The 12,242-nt window shown below is 54.3% G+C and overlaps 1 protein-coding gene across 1 annotated transcript in view; it reads right to left on the bottom strand.

Moving 5' to 3' along the window:
• Positions 1-12,242, bottom strand: part of CDH23 (cadherin related 23) — a 393,201-nt gene that overhangs the window by 252,878 nt on the left and 128,081 nt on the right. The window contains exon 8 of the mRNA XM_067710644.1: positions 6,435-6,513. Within this exon, the coding sequence (XP_067566745.1) occupies positions 6,435-6,513 (79 nt within the window). The remainder of the gene's footprint in view (positions 1-6,434; positions 6,514-12,242) is intronic.

The raw sequence follows: 12,242 nt of genomic DNA on the forward strand, positions 1-12,242 counted from the left end.
CACACACACACACACACAGCTTTCATTTCAAAGCGCTCAATGTATTTTCAAGGAACTGCCTCACTTGGTAGCATTGAAAGTGAAATCCAGCGAGGGGCGAGTGAGAGCTTTGTCCTTCACTAACCAACCTGGGCAAGTCCGCCAGCGTGACCCAGTGGTGAGGCCACTGCCTTTCAAGCTGGGACTGAGGGCTTTCAGCCCTGATACTGCGCACCTATTCTTCCTTCTAGGCCAGCATTTCTCAACCTGTGTTGCATGTCCCTCCAACCTCCCTAGCCATTTGAAACATTTTTCCTAACTGCTCCCCAAAGCTGCATGAAATTTTAATACCACAGATATAACATATGTATATCTGTGCCTTATACATAAAAGAAGTAAGATATTTTTTACCTCTCAGAATACATTTTTGCCCCCTTGGGGGTGATATTATCTTGTTGATGACACGTGCTCTTCTAGACCAGAGCTTCTCAACGGGTGGTCCCCAGACCAACCACATCAGCGTCACCTGGGCCCCACCTCTGGAGTTTCTAATTCAGGTTTAGGGTGGGGTCAAAACTTTTTCATTACTAATATAGTTCCCAGGCGAAGCTGATCTGGAGCCAACACTTGGAGAACCAGTGTCATCATGCAAATTGGCTACATTCTGGAACCCAAGAGACCTGGGTTCAAATCCCTGCTCTTCTGCTTTGTAGCTGTGACCCTTGGTCAGTCTATAAAAGTCCCTGAGCCTTGCTCTACATGCCTATAAAGTGGAGTAATGATGTCTCCCTCATACACTATTGTGAGGGATAAACGGGTCCAGCCAGTGCCTGGCTCACAGCAGGTACCCAACAAATGGGGTTCCCCTCCCCTCAGCCTGGGGGATATTGCAGAACTGCGGGAGGCCCAGGGAAGCAGGGCTCAGATAGGGAAAGGGATGATGAGAGAGGTTAAGCCTCTTCAGCCTGGAAAGTGGTGTCTGGGCTGAGATGGTGCTGTAATGCAGAAAGTGGTGGAAAGTGCTAGCTTGGGCTCCTTCACCAAATCCTTACACCCCAGGGTGGTGAGGGCCTTCAGGTACCGGAGAAGGGTTTGTTTAGTGTCAATTACAGGAAGGAGAGAGTGAAATGACAGAATTTATCAGTCCGGTGTTTATGGAAAATGAAAATGCCTCCCCGTTGACCTGCTTGCTTCCACCTGCCCTCCTCCAACCCACTGTGAGCTTCTCACAAGGCAACCCCGACCACGTCCCTCCCCTGCTGACCTGGCTCCCCACTGCCCTCAGGACCAGGGCCTGGCTTTCTCCTGGGCTGGGCATTCCACACCCTGCGTGGCTGGCCCTGCCTCCCCCTGTGGCCTCCTCCCCCACGGCCTCCCTCACGTGCTGAGCTCAGCCACGCTCAATTACTGCAGCGCCAAGACCGGGCTGCACGCTCTCCTGCTCTGGGATCTTGGTACTCTGCTGTTCCTCTGCCTGCAACAGACCCTCCCTCCACACTTCCCGGCTGGTTCCTGCTCATCAGTCGGGGCTGACTTAGATGATCTCTCCTCATTGAGCCTCCCCTCCCAGTGACGGCTGGGGAGGCTCCCCCCTCCCACGGATTCTTTCTCACTTTTCCTGAGGGATATTTTTGAATATACACAAAAGGAGAAAGAACGGACTAGTGGACCCCCCAAGGAGCCATTGTTCCATGTTAACAATTATCAGCACAGCCCCTGCTGGTCTCCACAGTGTTCCACCAAGGCATTGCAGCCTGTCCCCCTGACTGCCTGCAGGTTCCTGAGGCTGAGACAGTGATTCGGGCCCCACCAGCTCTCAGGACATTCGCACAGAGAAGGCCCTCAAGCCACTGTGGGTGGATATTAAGAGTCCCCATTTGTTGAGCACTTGCTACAAATTCAGGTGCTCTGCTAAGTGCTTCCGCGTTCAGGTGCTCTGCTAAGTGCTTCCGCGTCTTAGCTCACTGAATCCTCATAGCGTCCCTGTGAGACGTGGGTTATTATTACTTCCACTTTACAGACTGGAAAACTGACGCTCGGAAGGTTACATAGCTGGTCGGTGGTAGAAGGCAACCCAAGGCGGTCTACCTCTGCAATAGAGCTGCTCATTGAAATAGAATGTGAGCCACATGTGCTATTTGAAATGTTCTAGTAGCCACATTAAATGAAAAAATAAATAGGTAAAGTTAATTTTAACAGTATGGTATCTTTAACCCAGTACATTGAATATACCATTGCAACATGTCATCAATGTAAGACATTACTGAGATATTTTACAATCTGGTTTTCATTCTAAGTCTTCAAAATCCTGTGTGTTATCTTTACAGCACAGCTCAAATCAGACTGGCCACATTTCAAGTGCTCCAGGGCCACACGGGCAACCGTATTGGCCAGCACAGCTAGCAATCACCACCCTGGACACGGCCCTAAAGCCTGCACTCTCAACCACGTACTTCTCTATACTTAAATGAATTAAGGAGAAAGTGAGTGACTAGGAGTCCCAAGGACCCCTGGTCCTGATCTTTCTTTGACAATAATGCTTAATATTTTATGGCCCTTTAGAGTCTCTCTGGCATCATCTCATCTGCCACGGGAGTTATTATCTCCATTCCATGAATGAGGATTATGGGGTTAAGAGGGCCAAACGCCTTGCTGGACACCCTGCGGCAGGTGGGGGTGCTGGGCCTCACACTGACAATTCTGGACTCCAAGTCCAGTGCTCTGCGGGGCAGCTGCCCCTTGAAGCAGGACTACCTCCCTCTGGTAGAGGAGGGTGTCTACTCAGACCACAGGCTGGGCTGGCCACTGGGGACAGGAGCCCGCAGAGCTCCAGAGGTCAGGCCCTGGAGGAAGTGATGCCCTTGGTGAGCGGCAGGGCAGGCACGGGCTGAGGGAGCGACGGGGCCCGTGCCAGGTCCTCTCTGGGCAAAAACCTTGTCCTTCTTTGGTCACAGTTTGGCCACAAGAGGCTGAGAAAAAATTGATGGCAGTGGAGCCATAACTTACCTCTGAAGGCCTCTTTGTTCTTGGCAAAACAGAGGGGTCATTAGTAACGGGGAAAGCACTGGTGTGCGGACATAAATCCCCCCGGCTGCAGGGACGGTAAACAGCCCGGAGGGGACAGGGCCTCAGGGAGCTGGGCAGGTTAACCTTGTGCCATGGATCCCTGCGGGCTCAGGCCTGTGTGCGAGGCAGACCACCTGCCCAGGCTCTGGGGGTCACCCACGGTGCCCTCAGGACTCGCACCCAGCTCCAGGAGACCCTGAGGCCCTCAGGTCTTTCTTTCTAATGAAAATGGTTCCAGAGCACCTGGGCTGGAGCAGCCTCCCACACTGGGCACTCAGGGCCAGCGCGGGGCGGTGAGCATGAAGGGGCCCGGGAGGGCATCCCTTCTTCTTGCTTCAAGCCAAACAGGCACCGGCCAAGCCACCTGGGAGAGGGCTGCGACTTAACACCCTTGGAGAGGCAGGTGTGTGAGGCCAGGCCCTCGGCAGACAATGTTCTTTGCAGCAGTGTCTACGCTAGCCGGCTGGGGGAAGTAGAGAAGAGCCCAAATCCTAGCCTCTGTCCACCTGTCCCCCTGGGGACTGTGCCCTCCTGCCTGCCTGCCTGCCTGCTTGGGTTTGGGCTGAGGCTGGCTCACAGGGAGTCCACACCGGCCCAGGCCCCGGGGAGAAGGGCAGGCAGGGGAGCCAGGTGCTCAGGATGGCAAGGGAAGAAAGAGGACTGCCCTTTCCTCAAGCTGCCTGAAAAGGATTTGGGTGCGCTCGGGTGGCGACAAATACCCATGACAATGAAGACCATCGTGGCCACCCCGCCAAGTGCTACCTCACCGAGAGGATGGCAGACATTTGCCGCAGTGCTGCCCCCTCCATTTCCACACCCATGGCAGACTCTACCAACTGATTACCGCACTGAGCCTGCTTGGCTTCCTGGTCCTCTTCGGGCAGCCATTACCAATCAATCAAAGTTGGCAGGTAAGAGAAAACCCATCTGTCATCCTTTCTAAAAGCCCTGAAGGCACATCTGTGCTGGCAACGGGAATCCTATAAAACTATGCTAAGTGTTCCAGGTCTTCCAGAACTTTCTGCCTCCTGCCCCCACCTTCACACACATCCCCTACCTGTCGTTTCACATCCTGGGTCTCCCTCCTCGTCCTGTTGTTTGCACTTGGGAACCTGGCCCAGGAGAGCGTGCCTCTGGAAATCTCACAGGATGCTGCCTCAGGCAATTGCCCCCAGACTCTAAGCTTCAGAGCCCAGCCCAGATACCAAAGCAGCTCTGCCCTGCAGCCTCCTGCTCCGGAGGAAAGGGGTGACCGGGGCCATCTCTGAAGGTTAGAGAGGACCTGAGGGTCTGGGGCTGGTGGCCCGACACCCAGCACGGACCTGAAATGGACCAATGCCCTGGAGGATGGCCTCCCAGTGTCACTGCAGGCATTATTTCCAGTCTGTCCATGACCTCAGGCCAGGCCCTGGCTCCCTGCTCCCCACCCCCACCTAGGAGTATGTCTGGAAGCAGCCCAGAGCCAATGAGATGAGGAGACAATCCCTCACCTAGCCAGGTATCCTGCCCATGCTGCCACCTCATACTAGGCCCCCAACTCCATCACCCTTGGGGCTCACCGGTGTTCCCTCAGAGCTCCAGCACAAGCCCCCTGTCACTGGGAGGCACTTGCTTTGCTTCCCAATTTGACAAACTCATGAAGGATACCAGTATCAGCATGGGCCTCCCATCTCCTCTGCTCACCAGGAGAGGGCCCCTAATTCCCAGGAGGACTCTGCCTTCCTACAGAATGGGTTCCTTCCTAGGACCTCCTTTTCCATATCCTGGCCTAAGGACCACCTACCTCTGGAGCACTGGGAGAAAGGACCTTTCCTGGGTTGCACCGCAGTGCCACAGAACGAGAATCTTCACGCATGCCAAGGACTCTGCATTTTTGGTAGGAGCCCCAGCTGATTCTTGGGCATACTGGAATTTGAATACCCGTTACCCTAGAGTGATGCTCATTCATTCATTCTACAAGTACATATTGGGCTTAATTCTTGTTGAGTCCTGTCCTGGGCATCAGAATGGGGAGGAAATGGGGTGCGGGGAGCAGAGGCCCAAACCCACACTGCTGTTACTGACCACATGAGCTGGTCTGACATTCGCTCTGGGTCCTGGGCTTAGAAGCACAATAACAGTTATGCTAGAAGCTGCAGGTCACAGGAAGCCCATAATGCCCTGATTTCGTGCATTCCAAGGATGTGAGGGGTCTCCCCCACACCAGCTAACCCTCAACATCCGGAAGGTATTATTAGTTGCTGGCAGAAATAATAATAACAGCTAACACTTATAAAGTACTTTAATAATTAATTAAGCTCTTGACATACAGTGAGACTTCTGACTTTTGAACCACCTAAGGTAGATACTCTAATTGCTCCCATTTTATGGATGAGAAACTGAGGTATGGAGAGCCACCCCAGGCAGGATGCCCAGGAGACTCCATCCACGTTCTTGATCACTACACACATCGGTGCCTTTTGAGCTTCAGGGAGAAAATGCCCCCAAAGTGCCACTCTCTATTCTTGGCAGTGTGGTAGGGCGGGGCAATGGGGTAGACACTGGCCTGGTGGCCTGCCATCCTCCTGGCCATCAGTCTGGCCTGCCCAGATGCACCAGGCTGACCGTTCACTCACCAGCGGGTTGGGCAGGGAGGCCACGTGTGGGGTGTGGGTGTGGGTGGGAGAACAGGGACAGGTCTGGAGTGTGTGAGTGAGTGAGCAGTTTCTCCTGGACCTCACCAGCCGCCTTGCTCCAAAGCCACCCAGTCCCAAGACAGCCAAGGAGCTGCTGCTTTGTCAGTCTTTGGGTGGGGACGTGGGGTGAGGGGTCCCATCAACCAGAACCCTCTTTGCATTCAGTCACTGTTCTGCTCAACCAAGGGATTGGGTGGGGAAGGAGGGCTTATGTGCCTCCGTGCAACATTCCAGACGAGACATGACTTTCTAACGGTCAGAAATGTAAAAGGAGCATGAAATCAGCCGAAGTTGCAGCTGTATTAGTTCTAAAGTGATGTAACAGCTGCCATCTTTTCATCAAGTGAGTAAAGAAAAACAAAGAAAATCCCAGAGCACTGGTAAGAGTCACCAACGACCTAGGCTCAGAGCCCCAAAGTGCCCAGAAGCCTGAGACCTCGGACAGCGGCGCACGCTCCTGCCTTCCAACACCACCCAGCAGCCCCAGGCACCTAAGCCTCTGTTCCAAGCTCCTTTTCCCCTCCCCTGCTCCTCCCTCCTTTAGCCGGTCAGTTCCCTGCCTGGGTCCTTTGGCCAAGGTTGTCCCTGGGGGCAGGTCCCTTCATGTCACTGTCCCACATGGCCATAGATCTCTCCACTGTCCTGCAGAGCCTGACACTCCTAATGCAGCTCTTCTTGAGTCGGGGTGGGGGACCAGGGCAGCCCAGGCCTTACCTGAGATGATGGTGTAGCCAATCCCCCGGGGACGTCCTTTATCCTGGTCGATGGCGGTGATAACACGCACCGTCGTGCCCTGGGTGGGAAAGAGAAAGGACTTGAGTTTGGTCGCCCAGCCCCCAGGCTGCTGTTCTTCTTTGTAGCTGTCCCGGCACGCACAGCTTCCCTCCCCATGGGGACTTCCTGGCCAGCCTAGGAAGTAGGTACCGAGTACACAGGCCATCATCCCTGGGACATATGCTGAGGCCCCCGGGCAAACACCTCCATGTCCACTGGAGAGGCCCAATCTTGCTGATTCTCTTGCTTCCCCTGCCCCTCCCCAACTCCCCTCATTCGAATAAACCACCCAGGGAAGAAGAGCTGATGGAGGAGCATCCAGCAGGAGGACAAGAGGTCTGGTCTCTATCTCGAACACACATCAATGCTGTGTGACCTCAGGAAGTTTGCTGCACCCCTCTGGTCTGTTTTTCCCCACCTTAATATGAATAAAAACAACTCAGTTTTCAGTAAGGCCTGAGTAAAGGAGAAGATCATGAATCAACTACTCTGAATGAAAGCATCATAAACCCTGAAAATGAGTATCTCCAGGGATGACCGTGACAACCATGGAGGCCACCATGGTCCTCTGAAACAAGCCCCATCCGACACTACAACCAGCAGTTCCTGCCTCACATGGCTCTGCCCCACACCCCATTCATTCTCCCTGCAGCACTGGGGGAGAAGGGGCTAGGGGCTGGGACTCCCACATGGGGATTCGGGGACCCCTGCTTTTGGGGAGCACACAATATGCACAGACACTGCTATACAGATATGAGGTTGCTTAGATGCGTAAATGTACCCCAGAGTGTACAAGTCCACCTGGAGGAAAGGGTTGTACAGATGGTGACATTTAGGATGGCTCATGAAGAGTGAGTGGGAGTTTGCCAGAGAGAGAAAACAAAAAGGAAGGTGCTCCAGGCAAAAGACACAACACCAGGGGGCTTCCCTAGTGGCGCAGTGGTTAATAATCCGCCTGCCAATGCAGGGGACACGGGTTTGAGCCCTGGTCCGGGAAGATCCCACATGCCGCAGAGCAACTAAGCTTGTGCGCCACAACTACTGAAGCCCGCACGCCTAGAGCCCATGCTCTGCAACGAGAAAAGCCACTGCAATGAGAAGCCCGTGGGCCACAAAGAAGAGTAGCCTCCGCTTGCCACAACTAGAGAAAGACCGTGCACAGCAACGAAGACCCAACGCAGCCAAAAATTAATTAATTAATTTAAAAAAAAAAAAAAAGACACAACACCGGCAGGGGTTTGGAGGCCTACGACTCACTAGGAAGAGATGCTGGCATATAATGGGCACACTCAAGTATCAATTGATTGGCCAAGTGATTGAATAAATGAACGTACAAATGATTGGATCCTAACTTCGCCACCACCACCACTTGCTGAGTCGCCCCTCACCCAGGGCAATGTTCGCTTTGCTCTCCAGGCCCTATCACACCAGCCATGCCTGCCTGAGATTCTGGCCCAGGCGGCAGTTCCCCTGACTGACGGAGAGCAGGACAGCCTTGTCCCCAACCCCTAGGGAGATATCAACCCTGGCATTTGCATGTCTAATGAACGTCTCTTGTGGCATTGGTGCCTCTCACATATTCACTGGTCATCAGCTGGAGACTGAAGCCTGCAGGCTGCACCCTCCACCCCCACCTGAGCACCTTCTCCTGTGGAAAGAGGCTAGTTCCTGACATGCAGGCCTCTGACCTGGAGGGAGTGCCCTGGGGGCAAGGTGCCTCCGACTCCTCCTGGTCTTCCTGCCAGGACACAGGAGGGGCATCTGCCACCTCACCCTGCTGGGGCAGTGCTTCCCCTGCACAGCTGTCACTCCAGCCTCTCCTGAGCCCAGGTGTGCGGCAATCCTGAACGCCCCCAGGTTTGGCTGAGGGAAGGTGAGAATGTTGCAGGGGAAACGTCTCCAGCAGAGAAATGGACACAGCGCAGAGGCGGAGGCCACACAGAAAGCAGGTCTGGCTCCTTCCTTTGCACTCCCCGCTCTTCCCCCCCGCCCAGGAGCTCTAGCTAGATCCCATGGAGGAAACAGACTGTTACAAAGTCAGAGAAAGATGCTATTAAAGACGCATCTCTCGAAGTGGGTTCTGAGGACCTGAGCTGTGTGAGAGAGTGTGAAGCACCTGCGGCGGCAGGGGCCCTTCTCCAGCACTCACTATGTGCCTGGCGCTGCTGCGAACGCCTTTTATGTATTAACTCATCTCACCCTCTCAACTACCCTGGGAGACGGCCCTATTTTACAGATGAGGAAACTGAGCACCGCGAGTTAAGTGGCCTTTCCAAGGTCCCACCGCGAAGAGGGAATGGTGAAGCCAGGATTCAAGGTCAGGTACTTTGGCTCCAAAATGCTCTTGCCTGCCAGGAGATGCTGCTTCTGTAACAGGTCGTTATAGTAATGGTAACTGTCATTTATGAAAGTTGTGGCTATGTACCACGCACTAGTGTAAGCACTTTACATGTATTAATTCATGCCAAATATGGGAAAACATACATTCCCTGTCCCTCCCTTGGAGATGCACGATGGGCTTTAATGTGGTAAAGGCTCCCAGAAGTAGTAAAGCGGTAAAGAAATCTGTTACCCTTTGTTCTCCCCCGTTTTCTGAGCTGAAGACAGATTCTTTTTGTGTAACATCTTAACAGCCTCAGACCCAGGGGTACGTGGGAGGTCATCTGGGAAGCACTGCATTAGATCTGAAGGGTCTACACAAACGGCTCCCCCCATCACTCCAGGGGGCGTCTTTTGGGGGTATGCCTTTCCTGGTGTCACTCCTTACACAAGAGAGGCCTGGATTTGTCCCCAGGCCTGAGAGTCCAGGACTCTGGTCTGAGGCTCCAGCTGCCAGGAAGGGCTTTCTCAACACAGGGTCAGCTCCCTCTTTCACAGCCCCATCCAATCTGAGCCTCACATGTGTTCCAGCATGAGGGTCCCCTGGCTGCCCCTGGCCTGCTGAGGGCAGGGGCTGGCCTGCCAGGTCAGCTGGGCCCAGTGCCTACCAAAGCACCATTCCAGACAGTCGCTAAACAATAAACCTCAAGGGGCAGCTGCATGCTTGCAGACGTACAACCAGGGCCTGGAGTGGTCAGTGAGCCTCAGGAGGACGGGAAGGGGGCCAGCGCTGGCCTGTGCAAAGAGGGGAGGTGGTGGTCAAGGAACCCTCAGCCCTCAGAGCCCTGTGAGAATCTCCCCACGGGTAGCCCTGCCCTTGGCAGCCTGGAGTCCTCCTGGGGGGCCAGGGCTCAGATGGCCCAGTGGGAGAGCCAGGACCAGACGGCAAGGAGGCTGGCTCTCCCCCGGAAGAGCCACACCTGAGCTTCCACGAAGAGAGCTCTAAAAGGCTCCTGACAAAGTTTGGGTTTTCATCTTTTTGGATAAATAAATCCATTTTTAATAAAACCCTGAGCTTTTAATACAAGTGCAGCCACAAAGACTGGAAATGTTATGAGAAGGAATTAACAGGGAGGACTAGGGGCTCCTGGGAACCCACCGCTCTTGTTTCAGTCTCAGTGATTATATCTTCAATATACTGAAACTATTTCCAAAGATGAGAGGATGGAGAAGTGCCCGTCGCGGGCCTGGGCCCCTCTACAGGGGTGCACTCTGCTTGGCTGGCTCTCCAGAGAGGTACCCCAGCTTGGGGTGCATCAGGGTATGGCCAGGAGAGCAGGTAGGTGGGCGCAGAAGGGCTAGAGTTGGGGCCCACCTGGCCACGGGGCTTCTTCCCTTCATAGGAACCCACACTGCAAGCAGGAGGCTTCCTGGGAAATGAGGCCCCCACCTCCGCCCCCAACCCCTCCCCCGAGAAGCTAAAGGTGCACAGGCATGCAGGGTCCCAACTCCTTATTGGGGGAAGATCAGTACAGCAAGGGGGTTAAGGGTGTGACTCTGGTCAGCCTGTCTGGATCTGAATCCTTTGCGTGAGTTACTTAACTTCTCACCGTTTGGGTTTTCCCCATCTATAAAGTGGGTATTACAACAGTCCCACACCTCAGCAAGGGATACATGGAAAGCACTTGAAACAGCACTGGGTGCACAGAAAATGCTATAAAAGTGACTGTCACTATTCACTGGAGCCTGGAACCGCCGTGCGCATCTGATGAAAGCTAAGAGGCCTCTTCCCAGACTATGCATGCATGTGACGTTCCAAACAATTCCAGCAAAATGCAGGCCCCGCAGGACCCCAGGTTAATGATCCCCACCCTGGAGGGAAGACGTTTTCTGGGAATTCTATAGAGAGAAGAGCTAGGAGCTCACAGGGAGAGCTAGCATTAGTTGAGCACCTACTGTGTGCCAAGCACTGTGCTGGGCTCCCGCATAGGTTCCTTCACTTTTTTCTCACAACCTCTCACAGTGAGGGTACATGTGGGGAGATTGCGGCTCAAGGTGTGGTGAGGGGGTGAGTGAGGGTGCCAGGCAGCCCCAGCCTCTGAGGCTTGGGTACCAGTAGGGAAGTCGGGGCAGAGCTGAGACGAGCTGGGACTGCTCTAGAAGGAACAGGACTCTCCCTTCTGTGGCTGCCTCCTTCCAAAGAAGCTGGCCAGGAGAGTGGCTGAAGCTGGAGCCTCAGGGGGCCTGTCTACCTCTTTCTCTGCCGGCCCAGCACCATGCCCCTCCCCCATTTCCATGACAGGATTAAGGACTTGAAAGGATGACATGCAGTTTGCTTCGGGAGTGGGAGGCGCCCTTGGGGGGAGGCAGCCCATGGGTCCGGAAGAGACTTCCGACAGGAGCTGCCACAGCAGATTCTGAGGCAGAAAATCCTATTTCTCAGTCCTTAATTCCAGTCAATTCCAGTCAAAGGGCTGATAGGCATCGGCTGGCAGTAATTTGTGCAGTTTATCCGCTCTTTTCACCTTCTATCGGTCCTTCACTGACGGGCAGGCCGACATGCTGTTGCTCGAGTGAGGAAATTAAAATTTGATGCAATAATCCCAAATAAGAAGAATTTTATTAGGTAATATATACACTTTAGATGAGGCATGCTGACCTGATACACTGATAGAGGGAGGCGTAACATGCTGGGAGCTGCAGATAAAAAGGGGGAGTGAGGGAGAGTGGGCGAGGGTCCGGATGGAGGTGCTGGGCCAGCAGAGGCAGGGCCGGGGATGGGGGACTCCTGGGTCCTCCGGCCTGGGGGACTGATCAGGCCATGGAGCTCCTCTACCCTGGACTGGCCGGGAAAGTGCTGCGTTAAATCAGGGCTCCACACTGTAAAGGGACATGGAGGGCCCAGATCAAGGCACGGAAACGGATTAGAAGCCTGGAAAAATCAGGCTTAGGGTGTATGGGAAGCTGTGCAAGGGACGCGGTGAACTTTCAAGACTGGAGGCAGGGAGGCCAGAGGTGTGTGGACACGGAGGCGATTCTGTGGGCGCTGGGAGAGTCCGAATCTCCCAACTTACTTCCTTGTCTGGCTTGCCCACGCCTGGTCATGACCCAAGAGGCAGGACTCAGACCTGCTCCCTGGGAGCCCCCCAGACATTGGCTTTAGTGGCCTTGCGGGGCCAAAGGGACAACCCTGGCAAGGCAAAGAGATATCAAGGTCCCTCATCCTGAGGAAGAACCATGTCAGATGTCAAGAAACCGAGCATAAGGAGCGCGGGAGACAAGGGGAGAAAGGGCCCCGTTTGCCTGTTCTGAGGAGTCATCCTAGCAGGGGCCCGTGGAATCATCGGGAAAGCGTGGCTTAGCACAGGGCCCTGCACGCAGCAGGGGCTTAATGAACATCTAGAGGATGAGTAAAAGAATGAAAAATGG

Source organism: Pseudorca crassidens, chromosome 16 (assembly GCF_039906515.1).
Source record: "Pseudorca crassidens isolate mPseCra1 chromosome 16, mPseCra1.hap1, whole genome shotgun sequence".
Classification (NCBI taxonomy): Eukaryota; Metazoa; Chordata; class Mammalia; order Artiodactyla; family Delphinidae; genus Pseudorca; species Pseudorca crassidens.